Below are 20,281 nucleotides of genomic sequence, written 5' to 3'. Positions count from 1 at the left end.
GAAGCTTGACGATGTTGAATTAATATCCATCTTAACCCGATCTTAAGGGAAACTGATAGCCCCGTTGATAGCAAATGAACTCCGGAATGAACTCGATAACGAGATTAGCACGAGGTGAAACACGTGGTCCCGCACATGTCACCACGATTAAACATCACGTGATACATAGTAAACAAACAATTACGGATAAAATCCGGAAAAAAATAGGTGAAGATTTTAAGATTTTCGTTCAGATTTTCGGCAGCTCCTACGAGATTTTCAGCTTGTTGCTGACCCCTCGGTCAGGAACCTACTATAGTACGTTCGCGTTGAGCTGAACCCTCAAAAACGATTAATAACTTACGATTGCTACATCGCATGGGCCTCCTGTATTGCTCGATACGTAGCGCTTCTCAATCCGCTAAAAATATATTAAAAGCGCTTCATTCGAATGTAAGACACTCTAGTTATGACACTGCAAAGTTTCTCCATACATTTTCAATGGGGAAGCCTCTAAAGCGCGGCCCTTTGATATTCATGTTGACACATGTCTGTGGCGAAGCCAGACATCACACTCCCGCTCTCAACACGCTTGATATCACCATCTGTTATGTAAGAGGCTGTAATACACTTTTGCAAGAAAAAAATAAACAGTTTTTGTGTGTGTAAAACAGAGTTGCGTGAGTAGAAGAGCTGGGGCCACTGTTGCATTGTATTTAGAAGGTAAGTGGCCCACATATCTTCAGGGGAAAAACCTCTTTCAGCCATTAAGAGTAAAAACCCAAATTATAACAGCTCAAGTACTTTTTTCCAGCATAGGTGTACCTGCAAGTGAGGCAAACAACATGTTTTTAACTTCACATTTACCACACAGCTGCTTATTCTCTCCTATTCCCATCTAGTCAATTTGTCATTTTAATCCTTTTCCCATCACTTTGTGCACATGCCATACAAGCCATTTCAAATCAGCACCTGGTTCTCAAAGTTACATTCCCACAGAACTCTACAGAAAGTTTCACTAAATAAAATACTGTTTGTATGCATTTGGACCTATACCTTTAGTGACTTTTAAACACTCCTGCACTGATCAATTTACACAATGTCTGGTATGTTCACCTTCTGCAAGCATAATAAAGTAACAATAACTTTGAAAGTGCATGCACTTACACTTCATCTGTTGTTTTTTTTTCATGTACTTTGCAGAGTTCAATTCCAGCCATCCGATGACTCCTGGAGAACAACATACAAGTTGTAACACTAGTATTGTAAATATCAAACAATCTTACATCAGATGAAGTAGGCTCAGAAGAAGACTCGGACTCACTGTTGCTGGTGGTGGAGGAGTCAATAATACCACCATCACCACCATCACCATCTTCACTATCGCTACTATCACTGCTGACGTGAATGAGGAATCGTTCTAGAAGTTCCTCATGAAGTCCATCCTGTTCCCAGTAATGATCTTCGACTTCTTCTTGAACGTGCTTTATCAAAGATTGCCACCTCTCAGATGTAACAGCCTCAAATCCTTGATAAACCAGTTCCTTAACTTCAGTCAAAGTAAACCTAAATAGATGCCAAACTATAACAATGTCCATAACAATGTTGATATACGTCTTGTTGTCCCGCTTTACGTGTCCTTTCACTTGACTCCAGGCCATCTCAATAGGATTCAGTTCACAGTGTGCAACTGGTAGTCTGACTACTTCGTGGCCTATTATTAGGTTAGCCGAAAGAACTGGGATCACAACAGTATACCAGAAAAAAGCCATACCAGAAAAATATCAGAGCCACAATGTATACACTTAACATACCTTTACTTCCAGCTATCTCATCTATAGCATATCTTGGAGGAGTTTTTGCTCGTTTGATGATTTCCCACAGATCTCTTTTCAGTGAACTATCTGGATATGCTATACCTGTGAATCATCATACAGTCACATACTGAAACAGTGACAGTATATACACACTGCCTTACGTTTCTTATCTAACCACTCTCTCAGCTGTGCTTTTCGCCACTTTTGCTTTGGTTGCTCCTCCAAGTGGCGACTGCAGTTAACACAGTAATGTTTACAGTTGACAAATCTAATACCTACCTATGGTAACTGGCATTGTCCATTACAATCAGACAATTGGCTGGTAATGCTGGAAGTAACTTTTCTTTAAACCACCTTTCAAAACTCTCTGCATTCATTTCTTGATGGTAATCAGCTGCAGATCCTTTCTTGGCTTTAAAAACCCAATCACAACCTGAAAGAACAACTGTGTTTACTGGATACTTCACATCATAGAAAATTACCGGGAACCCATCCATCTTTGCCTCCAGCATGTAAGATAATAAGGTGCTCTCCTTTACCTGATGGCTTGCTATGTATAAATTAGGTTAAACAAGCATACTTTTGAAAGCTATTTAACCAACCTGACTCCTCCTATAGTCCCCCCAGTAGTCTTATCAGCCTCTACCCAGGCTCTGGACTTTCCATCATGCGCATTGGCCCAAGTCTCATCCAAGTACACCACTGGTTTCCCTTCAGTTCTGTTGCGCCTCATTCGTCTCAAATATTTATGACGCTGATGGACTATGCGGGGTTGCTCATAGTATACCCTGCATGTATGTGTAGTAAAATAAAAACACACAAACTGGTGCAATACTAACCTCTTGTCATTAATCGTTCTATGCTTGAATCCCACATCCTTCAATACCCTTCTAAGTGATGTTCTTCCCCCGGAGAAAACACCATCATTCCGAAGTTTTGACTGTAGACGGAGTAACAAAATCAAAGGCTCGAGCGTTCAAATTCACCCACCAAAATCTTCGACAGTGATAGATTTTCTTTCTTGTCGTATAACGAATGTATTTTCCGTCTGATTGCATCCCGGTCGAAACTGTCTGCATTGACACGGATCCGTGAACGTTTGTACCTGCCGTGACGATTAGATGAATAGAGTAGCCTCCTGCAAACTACTTTTGTACCTTTTTCTTGGCGTAGAGAACCCGCCTTTCTTGCGGTACTCCATCCTCACTCTTACAATAGATGACTCTGAAATTCCTACGTGGCGAAATCAATACCAAACCCAGCTGCAAAGATATTTAATACCAGTGGCCTTAGAAATTCTCTGCTTCACGTTGACGGAAACTTTAGAGTTGTTCGCTTCTTGCTCAAAGTAGTTCCATAGCTTCATGAGTAGAAACTTTGTTTGGCTGTTTAACCTCTTTCCAAGAGGGTTTCGCTCCGCACTCACTAACGCTGCACTGGACGCCATATTTTCGACAATTAAGTGCGCGCCCGTAACATGAGCTTACGAATAAATGCGTCATGAACATCATGCTCAACGCGAACGTACTATAGCAATACCTGATCATTGCTTACCGTCACTAACTCCAGTGTCCTCCACCCGTGCTCAACATCCTCTCAAGCTAACCGGCTCAATTGCAAACAAGAGTTGATGTGTACAAATACTCCTTCCTCCCTCGAACAATTATTCAATAGAACTCCCTTCAAATTCCTAACTAAACATCGACACAATAGATCTTGAAACATGTAAGTAATATAATATGTGATTGTAGCGCTCATTAGCGTGTTGCCCTTAGTGGGCTTTGCTAATTAACAATAATAATAATAATAATAATAATACCAGCTGACATGGAACTTTTCGTCCAGACTAGCGCCTTTGTCAGGGAAACACGCATCCCTAGTGATATGTGTGCGGAGAAACACGATACTCGGGGAAACACATATGACTGTGACACTGGACTGTAGTGGTACTATATCCGCTTTAACCTTCATCTATTTTCTTTCTTCAAAAAATAATAGTAATGTTCCTACAAAAATAATAGTAATGTTCCTACAAAAATAATAGTAATGTTCCTACAAAAATAATAGTAATGTTCCTACAAAAATAATAGTAATGTTCCTACAAAAATAATAGTAATGTTCCTACAAAAATAATAGTAATGTTCCTACAAAAATAATAGCAATGTTCCTACAAAAATAATAGTAATGTTCCTACAAAAATAATAGCAATGTTCCTACAAAAATAATACTACAAAAATATTTCTGATTTATTTCTTATTGCTGTTTTGTAAAAAAACGGATTTCAGCAAGTGGCTAATTGCTGGGCAACCGGCTCGCTCCTACTCTTCGCTTCTTTTCTTCTTATAGGGATACTTTTTAAATCTTTCTTATCGATGGTTTTGAACTTATTTGATTCATGCTTGTCTTCAATTGGTTGGATTTTATCATCATCAGATACAGTAAAGGATTTATCGAGTATTAACTTGCGCCTGGATGGTATGTATCCCTTTAATTGTGATCCTGCATGGCCATTTAAATCTTTACATAAATATCTTTTTCCTACTGTGGTTTCGGCGCCGTAGAACATCAGGTGTTGAAATCGGCCACATTTTCCAACGTATTCAAACATTTCAAAACAGATCTTCTTTAGCAATTCAATGGCATCTTGAGTAGATTGAGTAGAACGGATAGGTGGATTACCGGTTGGGTCCCCCCGTAAAAACCGATTTTGGGTTTTTTCTAAATAATAGTAAGTATTATTCTTTCTCTTAACCATAGACAAAGCATTGTAACAATGCAACTAGCTTTTATAGCCCATTGTGGCATTACATCATAAAAATTAGCTATGACGCATGTACATGTAACCACAAATTCTCGAATGATCCAAAATATCCTACAATATTTGCCATATAAGCCCATTGTTAAACGCACATGACTAGCAACATAATTTCACACATGTGTGTTAACCTCAATCGATTAGAAGGCTTACAATTATCTGCTGCAAGTCAGGGGCGGCGCAACCGGTCCGGCGAATTTTTTTTTGGAACCACTTTGGACTTAGAAAAATTTTCGACTAGTGAAATACAAAAATAACCGGAGTTAGTATGCGATATTGAGAAGTGATGGTCTGTGGATGGTACCACGTGATGTATTTGATAAGACTACCCTCAAGACTATACCACCTCATAATACCTCTGAATCATCGTGTCGACGTTCGAATTGTCGAGTGATCACGGGCTGATGGATAATCGTATAAGGTGACGACTAAGGTGGGTACTACCGTGAATATATAGGATTTTGAAGTGGGCAGGACATCATGATCTAGTCGTTGTAGTGGCAGGACTATATTTAGGTACTTGAGGGCACGTAAGTTTTCGTTTACTATCTGTGGCAGGATAACACGCAGACACTAATTTTATTCAGTCAATTACGAATGACCCTTCCTGTAATAGGCACTGGGGTCTCTGCACTGATGATAATTTTCTGAGTAAGACTGATTTGTTAATATCATAGATAATAAAGTAATATATCATCTATCTCAGTGCCCCAGTCTGAGACATTCTGGACAGTGCCTCACAAAAGTGTATATCTACATCTCAGCAAGGGGTTAGCTAACACAAAGGCACTCACTGTAGGTAGGGTCCGCAATGCAAAAAATCGATATCCTCCAATCAACTACCTAACTATTGTCATGTGTTAGACTAAGTGTAACTTGAATAACACCTGCGTGGCAGCCAAGTTTGTCACTTTCTTCTGGTAGAAAATGATACAAATGTCTTAAAATCACATATTCACTCTCAACATTGTTCAAGTAGTCTATCATCAACTCAAAGTATTGGTGGTTTGATTTTATTGGTCAGTTTCCGGTGGTAGCACGATCTGTGCAGCTTTTTGGCGACAGACAAAATGTTTCTTGCTCTGGAGCACAGGACAAGCAGAGCAGCAACTGTGCCGTGGGTCAGCAATGACCAGTACTAGGTAAAGTACCTGCATGCGGAGTATGGTTATAATTAAAGCTTGTTAGCCAGCTGGCTGAACCATCTAAATGCTGAAATTCGGCCAAAATGACGCGATTTTTGCAAACAAATACCAGAATGGTTGATACATCAGTGAGACAGTCTCCAACAGCAAGGATATGAAGCTTATAAACACCTAACAATACGGCTATCCCACCCAGTAAACGCATAGCTATATAAGTTTAATGCATGAAATAGACACTCACATGATCGATATTCAAATCTCGGAAAATACAACCATAATCTATTTCAATGACATTAAAATCACTTGGAATCAAATGACAATCAGTTTGTGTGCATTAGGTTGAGCATCTCGATTAGCCCAGCAGTCTAAGACTCTCCCTATGATGCCATCAGAGCATAAAACACACCTGCACTGGCCCAGACCACGCCTGAGTGAACAGTTGACACAAATACTTACAAAAGGAGCACACTGCATGGTTCCCATTCAGAAATGAAAGCGATTTGATGGGTATTTCCACGATTTGAATTTCGATCACGTGAGTGCCTATTTCATGCATTGGATTGCTCTATGCGTTTACTGGGCGAGATAGCCGTATTGTTAGGTGTTTATAAGCTTCGTATCCTTGCTGTTGGAGACTGTCTCACTGATGTATCAACCATTCTGGTATTTGTTTGCAAAAATCGCGTCATTTTGGCCGAATTTCAGCATATAGATGGCTCAGCCAGATGGTTAACAAGCTTCAATTATAACCATACTCCACATGCAGGTACTTTACCTAATACTGGTCATTGCTGACCCACGGCGCAGTTGCTGCTCTGCTTGTCCTGTGCTCCAGAGCAAGAAACATTTTGTCTGTCGCCAAAAAGCTGCACAGATCGTGCTACCACCGGAAACTGACCAATAAAATCAAACCACCAATACTTTGAGTTGATGATAGACTACTTGAACAATGTTGAGAGTGAATATCGTGGCAGATAGACTATCGTTGATAGACTATTTGGATTAGATTTCACTTCTTTTTGTATTAGTATACCCCAAAGCCGGCCTATGGCCCGCTTTAGGGCTTTTTAACCTATCATTTTTTTTTTTTACTACAGGAAGAAGAAAAGATGAAGCAGGGTGATTTCTTTGTAGCTGACCTCTCTGCAAGGTGATCCTTCTAGCTGATCTCTCTACTGGATGACTTGTTTGTAGCTGAACTCTCTACAGGGTGATTTGTCTGTAGCTGAACTCTCTACAAGGTAACTTCTTCTAGCTAATCTTTCTACAGGGTGATTTGTTTGTAGCTGAATTCTCTACAGGGCGATTTGTTTGCAGCTAAATTGCTGAACTCTCTACAATGTAACTTCTTCTAGCTGAACTCTCTATGGGTGGCTTGTTTCTAGCTGAACTCTACAGGGTGACTTGTTTCTAGCTGAACTCTCTACAGGGTGATTTGTTTGTAGCTGAACTCTCTACAAGGTAACTTCTTCTAGCTGATCTTTCTACAGGGTGATTTGTTTGTAGCTGAATTCTCTACAGGGCAATCTGTTTGCAGCTGAACTCTCGACATGGTAGATTCTTTATAGCTGAACTCTCTACAATGTACCTTCTTCTAGCTGAACTCTCTACAGGGTGACTTTTTTGTAGCTGAACTCTCTACAGGGTGATTTGTTTGTAGTTGAACTCTCTACAAGGTAACTTCTTCTAGCTGATCTTTCTACAGGGTGATTTGTTTGTAGCTGAATTCTCTACAGGGCGATTTATTTGCAGTTGAACTATTTACATGGTAGTTTCTTTGTAGCTGAACTCTCTACAATGTAACTTCTTCTAGCTGAACGCTCTACGGGTGGCTTGTTTCTAGCTGATCTCTCTACAGGGTGACTTGTTCCTAGCTGAACTCTCTACAAGTGATTTGTTTGCAGCTGAACTCTCTTACGTGGTGGTTTCTTTGTAGCTGAACTCTCTACAAAGTGACTTATTCTATCTGATCTATCTACAGGATGACTTGTTTCTAACTGAACTCTCTACAGTGTGATCTGTTCATAGCGGAATTTTCTACTGGGTGATTTGTTTGCAGCTAAACTCTTTTGCATGATTGTTTCTTTGTAACTGAACTCTCTACAAGGTAACTTCTTCTATCTGATCTCTCTACAGGATGACTTGTTTTTAACTGATTCAGAACTCTCTACAGTGTGATCTGTTCATAGCGGAACTTTCTACAGGGTGATTTGTTTGCAGCTCAACTCTTTGCATGATTGTTTCTTTGTAACTGAACTCTCTACAAGGTGACTTCTTCTAGCTGATCTCTCTACAGGATGACTTGTTTCTAACTGAGCTCTCTACAGTGTGCAGAACTTTCTACTAGGTGATTTGTTTGCAGCTAAATTCTTTGCATGATTGTTTCTTTGTAACTGAACTCTCTACAAGGTAACTTCTTGCTGATCTCTCTACAGGGCAATTTGTTTGTAGCTGAATTCTCTACAGGGTGATTTATTTCAGCTGAACTCTCTACATGATGGCTTCTTTGTAGCTGAACTCTCTATAAGGTACCTTCTTCTAGCTGATCTGACTACGGGGTGACTTGTTTGTAGCTGAATTCCCTACAAAATAACTTGCAATGTCATATAACTGAGTAAATTATAAATGCAGCTGAATGCTTTATTAGGGTGACTGTTCTATTAGAGTATCTCGATCTCGCATTTGCTGCACGTAGTTGCCTTTCGAATCATAACTCAATGATGTGTAATCCGATTCTTCTGTACTACTGCACGGACTTTCTATGATGATTATTCCAGCTACATAGTGATTTTTAGCTTGTTGCTATAAGCGGTTTTCCTGGTAGACACGAAAACTAATAGTTTTTTTATTCATAAAAATCGATCACGTAATTTTGACACAGGTTGGTCATATCTCCTTGGTCGATTCCTTTCAAACCACAAAAAGGCATTCCTACGATGGTTGCTTCATCTGCATATCAATTTACAACTGATTCCTCCAAGGGGTTTACCCTGTAGGCTTGACAGACCTTCGACCTTATTTTACGCAAATAATTGGTCATGACTCCGTGAATGTTCATCGGATTCCTACCAAAGTTGGTACGGAGATCCGCCTTAATGAGCCCTTTAAGTGTGCCAAATTTCAGCCCAATCCGAGCACGCATTCGTGTTTTATGGCGTATTTTGCGAAGTGTAAGAAATGAAGAAGATGAAGAAGAAAACGAAGAAATTAAAACGAAATATTGTTCGCTCGTATCTCGGAAATGGCTGGAGCAATTTTCTTCAAATTTGGTATGTAGACTACCTTAACTGGGCGGCACGGCTCTAGCAAATTTGGTTCCAATCGGATATGGGACCACAGACCTACATAGGTGTGAAAATTGCGTTTTCTTTCTTCCTGTTAATATACTCACGGTGTGGCGCGCCAACTTCTTGGGCCTCCCGACACACTACCGTGTGTCTCTCCCGCAATCCTATGGTGGATGGTTGTCAAACTTAGTCTTTGTGTCACTGCCACTGGGCACTTTCTGACAAGTGTATATAATGTATAACAATAAATTACAGATTTTGATTGTTTGTGTGTACTATCAATAGTTCATAATAAAGAGGTCTTATAGTATGGACTCTTGGTACAAGAGGTTATTGGTAGAACTTTTGCAGGAAAAAACACTTATGGCACTTAGATGGTTACTTAATTGCAATGTTGGTTTACAGTTAAATGGCTTCTATCCATGCAAAAATTATATATGATGTAGTAAGAAAGCAAAATGTTTGGATTACAGCACTCTCATATGGTGGTCTATAGCTACGTAGTATCACATATAGAGATTTGGAGACCTGTTGCCTTAATAACATTATGAGACCAACTAGATGTGATCATCATTCACATATAGCTAGTAGTTGGTAATGTGCAAGGACTTGCATGAGGAGTGAAGTTCTCCTAAAATTAGATATTTGCTAAGAAACTGCATGAGTGAGAAGGGTGGTGGCAGCTAATTGGTCATATTCATAGAGTTGAAGAATTACACATAACTATATTCAAATGTTTTGGTAGACCTTTTGGTTAAATACATAAACTATAGCTACCTGCTGCATTTCTGTGTTCTGTTGTAAATGAGTTTCTGGTCACCTCTTAGCAGCAATGTGTGAACAAAACTCTATCTGTCAGCAAGGCAAGAGTTGTTTTAATCTCAAAGGCTCGTAAGATGGAATGCAATCCATCTATGTACATGTGTCCTGCTCAACTGTGTTACCTGATCCTGCATGGTGGTAGCTGCAGCTTTATGTGTTTAAAGTGCCAAGTGTTCACAATTTTTTCACAGTAATATGTGAAACACATTGCTCTTCAAAGCAATTAGTGAAGTGTAGCTTAGTAATCTATACTATGAATTTCCATACTGGGCATCCACCACAGCACATTATTTCATTAGTGGTTATATCCATTTAGTGGCTTGAAGTAACAGCTGTTAGTGTCTTCCTGTGGCCTATGCTTGGAAGGACTTATATACTTCGCTATTCATGCATGTAAGCATGGCCTATAGACGTTTCAAATCTCAAAAAAATTTCTATAGCTGCTAACAGTCTGGCACTATCAAATGCATGACTTTTAGTGGCACATTTAAAGCTTGGTAATTGTAAGGTTTCAGCCAGGGTTGATGCTCAGTTGCTGTTGTTGCTTCCTTGAGCAAGAAAGTTTATTCACATTGCTCCAGTTGTTAAATAGGGACCTTTCTTAAATGGTGACTTTTTTGGTAGACCTACTTTTAAATGCTTTTGGGTTGAATACATATTAAACTATATCAATACTTTGTTCTGTTGTAAATGAATTTCTAGTCACCTGTTAGCAACTATTGTGTGCACAGCAAAACTCTACAATACATATCTGCATGTCAGGAACATGTATTAAGCATGTAGCAAGGTAAGTTTTAATCACAGAGGTTCTTAAGATGGAATGCAATCCATCTACATGTATGCACATGTGTCCTGCTAATGGTGGTAGCTAGCAAGTGCCAAATGTTCACAATAATCAGCACAGTGATGTGTGAAGCATATGAGTAAAAGCTCTTTGAAGCAGGCAGTGATGTGTAGTGCAGAAATCTACTCTATGAATTTGCATACTGGGAATCTACCACAGCACATTATTTCATTAGTGTTAATGGTTATATCCATTTAGTGGCTTGAAGCAACAGCTGTTAGTCTGTATGCCAATAGTTGAAAGGACTTATACTTTGCTACTGCTTTTGACTCATGCATGCATGCAAGCATGGCCTGTACGATCAGTGCATTTCTCCGCCATCAATATAAAAGTGAAAGATAATAGGCGCTTCACGCGCTGCGCGCGAAGCGCCTATTATCTTTCATTTTAAGTCAAGACATTTGGAATTCGTTAATTCCAAATGCCAACGATCAACGTAGTGGCTTAATGATTAAGAGTAAGCAAGCGTTGTCTATCAAAGACTGTGCCAATGATGACAGAGGCTAAGGTTATAGTAGTGGGTGGATATGTGTGAGGATTTAAATATTTGCGAAGGCCGGCTTGTTCACTCTTCCAAGTATTTCTCGGGCCTAGTCTGGCGCAGCCCGGCACCCTCCTATTTGTGAAGGGGCGGCTACTCCAGACTATCTCAGGCCTCCTTTCACTTTTGTCAACTTTTTTGGGAAATTATTTTTACAGTAAAGATGGAAGGCTGTCCTTCAGCTGTGCCCTATTTAGTCATGAATGCATCAGGTTTAACAGCTGGGTGGCTGGAGCAATGCATGGGGGTAAAATTTCTTTGCTCAAGGAAACGACAGTGGTAGTGAGTCCCAGCTATTTTCGCTTAGGTTGCGGTAACCACCTCATACAAGCTCTGTCTAGAGTGTGTAGTCCATGACCTAGGTGCCTGTTGGTACCATCTTTGCTGAATAAGATTCATGTTATTTTTGTTGTGTGGGTACAGTATGTAGTCAGATAGCATTGATCATGTGGTAGCTTGTGGTTTCTATGGTACAATTTTTACCACACCCCAAATTTCAGCAAGAGCCACATGTACATATAATATGTGCTAGTTGAATTTGAGATTGGCACAATTAATTTTTCATGTAATTTATATTATAGCTACTAATGTGGTTTTCTAACCACGCCCATTGATAGTAATCATGGTAACAAGCTAACAGTTCATTATTGTCAGTGTATTCATTAGAAAATACTTATCACGGTAATGACTGTAGGAAGCACCTCCAAACTGATTTTGGTACACTTAATGTCATAACAGGAGAGGGTCAGCCTGTGACAATAACACAATATTAAAATATTACAGCAGCTATTATTGTACTATAATATAGAAATGAAGAAATTGAAGTTAACACTGCTTGTGAAGTTTATACTGTTCATAGATTGATTTCAAGCAATAAAAATAATGTTCTGTGCTTTTATTGTAATTACGTAATATTATTACTTTTGTGGCAACTAAGTAATGTAATGAAATACGCTATAAAAACAGGTAATATAACTCAAGGTACTTTACTTACAAATTTAACACTTACCTAAGTAATATAGTTACTGTAACGAATCTAATATTACATAATATCAAGACTCACGGTAGTGAGTCGCGCGGCCAAGAAACTACAAAGCGCACGCCCAATTAAAAGACGCGCGGCCACTACTGTGAGTTATTTACGTGTAGGGCCGGTTTCGCAATATTAGTCCTAAATTACGCAACATCTCTCAATAGATTTGTATTGCGTTACGTGATAAAAAATCTTTAGGAGTCGTTATAGTTTTCTTGTGACCTCGCTAAAATAAAAAAGTAACCATCGCAAAAAAAAAAATAGGCGTATTTCACTTTATTTCTCTACCTTATGTTACAACTACTGTCACGTTATACCAGTCAACCAGTCAACATAGCTGTGTTTGTATAGTCCATCTAACACTGACATTATCCAATCCTGGTTTGCCTATACACGTATTTTCTTCAATCAACCTCTAATCCCTACAATAACTTTTAAAGACACGACGTGGACACAAACTCTAATGCCTGATAAACAAGTTGTGACAGCGTGCTGAACCGTAAGTTCCCTAGGGATGGCGTTTTAAACAGAAATCTTTTAAATTCCATTTAGTACCACACCCCATGCGAGCGTTTATAAATCGCCAGTTGTTTTATATGGTTTGAAGAACAAAATCACTAGCGAAGGTGCTTTAAGCATACTCTTCAATTCTCTATTTACATGTAATTTTTAATAGATTAACCACAAAGGCCGATAAGGTGAATACAAAAGGTAACAAGCCTTTAGGGGTTACCACCTCTATGTAGTGTGTACCATGTAGCTTGTGTTGTGGCTTTCATTAAGTATTATGCACACACAAATGGTGCAACAAAATTTTGTAATGGATTGCTCGAATGTGGTTGGTGGTGTTGTGGCTCGAATGTGGCTCGTGGTTTGCCAGTGACCATGTAGGAGTTGGGGTTGGTCCACACAACTTACACAATATTCAAATTTCATGATGGCCATGATAATTTCTTGCCATATGGTAAACATACAACAATGTGTAACAACGTTAATTAACATCACATCAAGACTTGACTAAAAATAGTTCCAACAATAGTGATGATTTCTTGTATGTCAGCATGACGATACTGAGACCTGTAAAAGAATAAGCAGGCACTGAAGTTAACCTTAAATTAAACACTCATGCAACTGACCTGGAACATCGGTCGCAACACCAAAAACACTTGTTTCGATATCTGATGACACAATCCAGCAGGCACTGAATTAAAAGAGAATGTACAAAAAATCAATATGCCGGGCTGTGTCAATAATAGCATGGATAATCGAAATGAACAAAAATTATATCCCAGGCTAAGTGAATGAATAACATAACTGTTGGGTAAGCATGTTAAACCAGAACATTAGTCAAACCAGAACATTAGTCAAACCAGAACATTAGGACATTAGTAAAACAAAAGTACGCTATCACAACTTGGTCATAATACAATGTTTGTACCACCGGACTTCACACTGGTTGCCAAAAATTGTTCCATTCCGGGACAACAGCATAATATTATGAAACAAATAGTTACTACAACACAGAAGGCTTACTGTTGCACTGTCTACACTGATATACCATAATTTAAAAACATAACAGGTGGGCATTAAATACAATACACTTAATATCTGGGTACTAGGAAAAAATCACTAACATCACAACATGTAAACTGACCTGGAAATTAACACCCTTGATGCCACTACAGTCTACACTGGATACTTGTTCGAACCCATCAACACTATGCCTGATACATCTGAGTAGACTGACCTGCAAATTCACATCACTAGTATACAGTGATAATTGATAACTGCAAAAACAACAATTGCAATAATACAATTCTTCTGTACGTCAACTGACCTGAAATTCATGACACTCAATACCGAGACCTGTAAAAGAATAAGCAGGCACTGAAGTCAACCTTAAATTAAACACACACGCAAACTGACCTGGAACATCGGTCGCAACACCAAAGACATCTGTTTCGATATCTGACGAAACAATCCAGCAGGCACTGAATTCAAAAGAGAATGTGCAAAAAATCAATATGCCAGGCTGTACCAATAAAGGATGAATAATCAAAATGAACTAAAAATATATATCCCATATGCAGGTTAAGTGAGTAACATAACTGTTGGGTAAGCATGTAAACCAGAACATTTGGTCATTAGTCAAACAAAAGTACGCTATCACAAACTGGTCACTGATAATTGATAACTACAAAAAGAACAATTGCAATAATACAATTCCCCTGAATGTCAACTGACCTGAAATTCATGACACCTCTATCTTTGTTCCTGCATGGTCTCAACTTACATATGTACCATGATCACATTCAACTGCTAGTGGATAAACCAGTATGACCAGATGGCCTGCAAAAACCAACATGCAGGTGTTAAATACAATACACATACCTAAAGCCTGGAATATGAAAAATATTATATAAGCATTATTCCACACTGATATAGTAATAGATTATAGGATGTTGTGGAACTTGCCTAAACGTGTAAACTGGACAACTGCATAATCTGGACACTTGGAATTGTCCAATACCTGATGAACCGCAAGTAGGTACTAATGACATTCACTTCAACATTTTATCCCAGCTGGGTGAATCTCTTGTAACTGAGTAAAAAGGTGTTTATTTTCCACCTGCAACCAAAGTTCTACATTTCTGTGGTTGGGTGTACATAAACTGACCTGGAAAATCAGTATGCCATAGGGGTATGGAAATGGTTCCTTTCCTTCTGTTGTGACATTACTTACAGCTGACTGGTAAATGATCATCGATGTCCCCATGGACCCCAACAATGAGTATACCAATAACTTCTGACAAGTTGGAATGAATTTCCTTTCAACATGTGGTGGAATGAATTTCCTTTCAACATCTGGTGGACAGGTCCAAAAACCCTATCGCACAAACACGGTGAATCAGTGTGTGGCGATGTGACACGTTGCACAAACTTCACTCCTCGTTTCGTTAGCATTCAAGACCGGCATATATCATAGAGTCCCTCAGTATTCTTGACTCTTACTTTTTCAAGCGTTGCTCAAGCGATGTAGTTTCTCACGAGGGGCTCGAGTTTCTCAGTAAAGTCGAGCCGATTAAAGTACGCCTCACCATCCAGTTACATTCTTAAACCATTAAATTTAAAACCACGTATCATGAGTGTCCTCTTAAGGTAATTAGGGACTTTCCACGAGATTTCCCCTAAATAGATCACGTGTTAGTTGTCAATCTGGTGGATTCTGGTGGTATACATGGTTCAAAAATGCGGTAAGTGTAGTATAAGCTGTCAATGAATAATTGTTTGTGCACTGCTAAACTAAGTTATTTTTGTGTGATAAGCATGCTTGAGGAAGGGTCTGGGGGACGAGACTAATGTTTTGACAGCAGTTGATAGACAGTAGTTGATGATGGCCAGGCAAAGAACTGCGAGAAGAACTACTATGATAGTATGATAGTAGGGAAAAATTCCCACCCCTATAGCTCTGCCTAGGGGCATTAACTAGCATTATCTACAGCTACTGTATTATGTTGCTGATATGTACATTCAGTCCAAGGATAAAGGTGAAACTGGTAGTAAGGCTCAATCCTATTATTCTGCTGAACAGGCAAGGGAGTCTGGGACTCTGGGGACATGTTCCCTCAGGAAAGTACAAGTACTACAACTTTTTTGTTTTAATTGCTTCATCAAGTATAAAAATTTCAGCCAAAAGGTGATGATTGAGCTCTGGTCTTATGCACTGGTTGGAGTGGTTGTATCGATACTGCACTGTGACATCCTTGAGGGGTTGGTTAGTGCTGGCATTGTCCATGGCAATACTATTCCATCTCCCCGAGTCTTGATGATTGAGTCCTTCATTCCTTTCTCTGCTGCTCCAATCCTGAAGTTGTGACCACAGTCAAAAGGTGACGATCAAGGCTCTGGTCTTGCATCTATACTGTACTGCAACACCCTTGAGGGGTTAGTACCGGCATTGTCCATCGCAATACTGTTCCATCTCCCATATACAAGTCTTGATGGTTGAGTCCTCTATTCCTTTCTCTGCTGCTCTAATCCTGAAGTTGTGACCAAAATATTAAAAAAAAGGTTATAACATGATAAATGATTATGATGATAACAATTACAAATGTATTTATAGCTGTGTAGCAACTGTGAACTAATTAGGCACTTGCAAGTTTAATTAGGTGTCTGAAGCATTTAACATGCACAGATATGAGATATATTCATCACGTACAGGCAGTAAAGATAAATTTACTCTAATAGAACAGTCATACTACACCGTAAATTCATACTTCCGAATTTACGGTGTTATGAAACAATCATTATTATGTATGGATTTTACTGACTCTCCAAGATAATATTCTGCATTAATGTTAATTGCTCATTTCCAAAAAAATAACCTTTTAAACCAAATGTAGAGTCTATCACTGACAAAAATGAGTGATATCCACCCCAAAAACACCTTCGCTGTAAAAAAGGTGCGCCCAAGAAACTACAAGTACCTGGAACCCAATGTAAAAAAACAACTTAACTACCACAAAGTCATCTCAACTCCAAAGGACCTGGAAACAATGAGAAAGGTAGTAGATATTAACCTTATATGACATCACATTCCTGTGCTCTTGTAGAAGTGTAAGAACCACATGTACTGAAGCAGAGAAGAATATTTCTGGTCAATGTCACCCAAATAGTCCAAAACAGTGTCAAATACAATGGTACGATATAATGTGATATAGTGTGTAACACCAAGTTTTTAAATATGTATATCAGGGCCAGACAGTTTCTTCATTGAAGTTACCAAATTGTCATTTAAAAACATTATTTACGATGTTTTACAGAACAATGTAGAGTTTGACCAACTTGAGGGCAAAATACTACTAACATCTCAGCAACTAGCTGAGGGATAAGATGATGATTCACATTTGTCTGGTAGTAGCTCCATATCTGTCACTCCCAGGGCAGTTTGAAGACTTGATGGAGATTGATGTGGGAGGAATGGACATGCTGTTAGAGGACCTGCACTGATATATCAACACAGCATTCAAGTGATCATAGCTTAGAGAGTGACAACCTGGACAATGAACTATCTGCTGTTGGTTCACTTCCTATGGATTTACAGTCAATGAACCAAAGTTCATTGTCTCAGATCAGTCAACCTTCACCAGATGAAACTTCCAGTAGTAGTGACAATAGCAGTAGCAAAGAACAAAGTGACCTAGAGGATGACCAGTACTAGCTGGATGTGAGTAAGATACATGTCCTTCCCAATAACAATGAAATCAGTACTAATTGAGATGTACTCACAGTTTGCTATAGCTATACATTGTAACTAACAAAGCAAATCACATACTTGCATTGATTAAAAGAAATTTTTCTTATTTAGACTCCGACATGTTGGTTGTCTCTACAGATCTATGGTATACGTCCTATACTAGTGTATGGTAATGTAATATGGGGACCCCACTACCTATTAGACCAAAAGAAAGTTTAAACAATTCAACGAAGAGCAACCAAATTGATAAACAATTTGCATGATAGTGACTATGGCACAAGACTCACAGAATTAAGGTTGCCTTCACTTAATTATCATCATCAGCATGGTGACATGATACTTCTATGTCAGATAATTTAGTGGATATCAATGTTAATGATTTTTTCACACAGTCACCAGGAATTACCAGAGGACATCATTTAAAAATTTACAAGTGCCATTCTTCTTGTTTACTACAAAGAAACTTTTTTTCTCATCGTGTAGTGAATTCTTGGAACAGTTTATTGCTGAGGCACGCTCATTGCAGAGCTGGATATGCATTGGACTAATGATATGTATTTTTTTCTATCATGATTTAGTGTACAGGCTATTTTAGCCTCTTTGCCAAAAATAAAAATAAATAAATAAATGTAATAAATCAGGAACCCTATAAAAATGCAAACATGCACTATAATTATACTTCGTCTATGTACCACAGTACATACAGAAGCCAAGTAGTGAATGTAATTCAGTTATGGGAAAAATATAATTTAATGTAGTTTTTAAATTTAATACATGATATTGGCAGTCATATTACTGTAGATTGCGTGACCATTGTCAAAAAAAATTTAAGGTCAATGATATCACGTGAAAAGTAACCAATCGAAAGCCATTCATTATAGACTCGGTTTAAAACTAAGTTGCAGCCATCTATCTGATTCACAGCTACTCATGCCTATATCAGTAGATCCAAGGTGGCGAATTGTTTGGCAACACATCTTGTTTAATAGCAAAGCCTGCTGAAGAAGCTGGTAGTACGTATGCTATTCGTCAGTGAAAGAACTGTCCATCGCAACCTCGAGTCTACTGAATAAGATACAGGCATGAGTAACTACTTGCATGTGAAACGGATAGACTGGCTGTAACTTAATTTTAAACTCAGTGTATAATGTCTTTCGATTGGTTACTTTTCACGTGATATCATTGACCTAAAAAACTTATTGACAACGGTCACGCAATCCGCAATACTACCTAGGTGTGAATCAACCACAGGAAATGATGAAATTTGCCCTCCGCCAAAATTGTGATAATAGTGATCTGTGTACTTTAAAAGTTAACACTCATACAATACAAAATAATATAATCGCACTGTATATACTATGGTTATGGTGAGGTAAGTGGAGTACATGAATAGCATTAATAAATTCAACAGTACATATACTCTGTGCATAACTCATTATATATATATATATATATATAATACTGTTATTACATAGCATAATAAAATTAGAAACCTTGTGACTTCTGTACCTACCCATATAAACATATTGATATTTGGAAGTTCTGGAAGACACAGTGTCTAGGACTTTAGTCTAGATTAGTCTAATTAGCAATGAGACAAATCCCAACTCCATAGTCTGTTGTACTTGTGACTTACGATCAATTAAATGAGCACCTGTAATTATTTATTTTCTGTACAGTCATGTGCTCTTCCTGCTATCTATTGCTATATGAATTTATTCACCAGACAAGGCTGAAACTTTTAACAGCCAATTGGTTATTCTCCGTAGACAGCAAAGAAATCATAAAATTAGTTCAACAAAAGTAAACTAGTAGTTTGCTCACCAAGTCACATGTATTACTTATACCATGGCCACTTGAAATTAGCCTGATATACTATTTTATTATGCTTAGCGGGTTTCTTGTTACAGGTTCTTGTACACAGTAGAAGAACAACTATGAATTAAGTCAACCCGAGGTATGTAAGCATCCATCAAATATTTATATTTAATAGCTTGTCAACCATGTACTGCTTTCTGCAATTCACATTACATGAGCTTATTATATTTTATGCTAGTACTTCTCTGTACTCTCTGGCCTATAACGACATCATCAACATCAGTGTGTATATGTATCAGTATTGAGTCCCTGAATAGTTTAACCACAAGTAATAATAGTTGTTATCCATTTGACTCTGGTGTCAATGTGGTGGTGATGATCTCAATAGATAGTTAATTTAATTTTTTTTATTTATTAAGGCTTCACAGCACAAGTGCTGAAGGTCTGTAGGACACCTGGTCCTACAGCCTGTTTAAAGTTGTTACATAAAGTGTGTTTGAAAAGGTGGATATAGTCAGAGTAATAACTGTGACTATGGGAAAATTGGCCTACTGATTTAAAAGCTTTGAGAAAGAAATGCTTTTTTCAAGTAATCAGTGTATTGTAGTGAAGCTACAGTATGTATACCAAATTTTCATATGTTATATACCAATTCTTTACCTTCCAGAGCATCCACTGTACAAGTAGTAGTTTCCCACCATTTATAGTTTTCAACTAGAGGTTGACTATGACTGTATCAGGCAAGCTCCAATAAGGGTAGTGAGTGGGGAGTGGAGGGGAGGGCAAGAGGTTTTTACAAAATAAAATAGAAATGCTTACAGATAAATTAGGCCAAATTATCAAACAGTACGGTAGTACCATTTAAGTAGGGAGCTACCTGAAAATTTTGCGGGCCTCCTAAAATCTTGCCTTTAAAAATAAAA

At 38.4% G+C, this 20,281-nt stretch overlaps 3 protein-coding genes and 1 long non-coding RNA gene across 7 annotated transcripts; 1 reads left to right on the top strand and 3 right to left on the bottom strand.

Moving 5' to 3' along the window:
- Positions 1-587: 587 nt before the first annotated feature.
- Positions 588-1,580, bottom strand: LOC136250511 (uncharacterized). The gene is made up of 4 exons (XM_066042732.1): positions 1,266-1,580; positions 1,147-1,209; positions 1,036-1,098; positions 588-982 (listed from the first exon to the last, which is right to left on the bottom strand). Exons 1-2 carry the CDS (start codon positions 1,575-1,577, stop codon positions 1,186-1,188), a joined length of 336 nt encoding a protein of 111 aa, XP_065898804.1. The 5' UTR covers positions 1,578-1,580; the 3' UTR covers positions 588-982; positions 1,036-1,098; positions 1,147-1,185.
- A 124-nt stretch (positions 1,581-1,704) lies between these two features.
- Positions 1,705-3,243, bottom strand: LOC136246921 (uncharacterized). Its single transcript, XM_066038521.1, has 9 exons — positions 3,078-3,243; positions 2,954-3,029; positions 2,787-2,901; positions 2,636-2,736; positions 2,399-2,584; positions 2,279-2,346; positions 2,076-2,229; positions 1,958-2,028; positions 1,705-1,898 (listed from the first exon to the last, which is right to left on the bottom strand). The coding sequence occupies exons 1-9, from the start codon at positions 3,241-3,243 to the stop codon at positions 1,705-1,707; spliced, it is 1,131 nt and encodes a 376-aa protein (XP_065894593.1).
- Positions 3,244-13,213: 9,970 nt separating this feature from the next.
- On the bottom strand, positions 13,214-15,637 carry LOC136265142 (uncharacterized). 4 transcript variants are annotated; one of them, XM_066059959.1, is made up of 10 exons: positions 15,225-15,625; positions 14,961-15,170; positions 14,759-14,912; positions 14,528-14,632; positions 14,322-14,477; positions 14,210-14,274; positions 14,121-14,149; positions 13,938-14,070; positions 13,420-13,484; positions 13,214-13,360 (listed from the first exon to the last, which is right to left on the bottom strand). In XM_066059959.1, the coding sequence occupies exons 5-10, from the start codon at positions 14,404-14,406 to the stop codon at positions 13,285-13,287; spliced, it is 453 nt and encodes a 150-aa protein (XP_065916031.1). In that variant the 5' UTR covers positions 14,407-14,477; positions 14,528-14,632; positions 14,759-14,912; positions 14,961-15,170; positions 15,225-15,625; the 3' UTR covers positions 13,214-13,284. The 4 variants fall into 4 exon arrangements, with proteins under 4 accessions (XP_065916031.1, XP_065916022.1, XP_065916037.1 ...); XM_066059950.1 differs by having other exon boundaries at positions 14,961-15,625; XM_066059965.1 differs by lacking the exon at positions 14,322-14,477 and having other exon boundaries at positions 13,938-14,030; positions 14,961-15,637.
- Positions 15,638-16,785: 1,148 nt separating this feature from the next.
- On the top strand, positions 16,786-17,652 carry LOC136250504 (uncharacterized). The gene is made up of 3 exons (XR_010698562.1): positions 16,786-16,848; positions 16,897-16,983; positions 17,107-17,652. It is a non-coding gene; the product is annotated as an uncharacterized lncRNA (long non-coding RNA).
- Positions 17,653-20,281: the final 2,629 nt, after the last annotated feature.

The sequence above is a fragment of the Dysidea avara genome, chromosome 1 (assembly GCF_963678975.1).
Source record: "Dysidea avara chromosome 1, odDysAvar1.4, whole genome shotgun sequence".
NCBI classification, from domain to species: Eukaryota; Metazoa; Porifera; class Demospongiae; order Dictyoceratida; family Dysideidae; genus Dysidea; species Dysidea avara.
The sequence above is the reverse complement of the archived record's forward strand: the minus strand, read 5'-3'. Positions and strand labels throughout refer to the sequence as shown.

What these genes read in the sequence shown, in the direction of transcription:
- LOC136250511 (XM_066042732.1), bottom strand. Translation starts at nt 1,577, where the DNA reads ATGGACATTGTTATAGTTTGGCATCTATTTAGGTTTACTTTGACTGAA. An exon ending in CTGAGCCTACTTCATCTGAT is followed by an intron (nt 1,210 to 1,265) that starts GTAAGATTGTTT and finishes GTTGTTCTCCAG; the next exon opens with GAGTCATCGGATGGCTGGAA.
- LOC136246921 (XM_066038521.1), bottom strand. Translation starts at nt 3,243, where the DNA reads ATGGCGTCCAGTGCAGCGTTAGTGAGTGCGGAGCGAAACCCTCTTGGA. An exon ending in GAGAATTTCTAAGGCCACTG is followed by an intron (nt 3,030 to 3,077) that starts GTATTAAATATC and finishes TTCGCCACGTAG; the next exon opens with GAATTTCAGAGTCATCTATT. An exon ending in AGAACGATTAATGACAAGAG is followed by an intron (nt 2,585 to 2,635) that starts GTTAGTATTGCA and finishes ACATACATGCAG; the next exon opens with GGTATACTATGAGCAACCCC.
- LOC136265142 (XM_066059950.1), bottom strand. Translation starts at nt 14,406, where the DNA reads ATGCTTACCCAACAGTTATGTTACTCACTTAACCTGCATATGGGATAT. An exon ending in TGATTATTCATCCTTTATTG is followed by an intron (nt 14,275 to 14,321) that starts GTACAGCCTGGC and finishes TTTTGAATTCAG; the next exon opens with TGCCTGCTGGATTGTTTCGT. An exon ending in TCAAGGGTGTTAATTTCCAG is followed by an intron (nt 13,485 to 13,937) that starts GTCAGTTTACAT and finishes CTTTTAATTCAG; the next exon opens with TGCCTGCTGGATTGTGTCAT.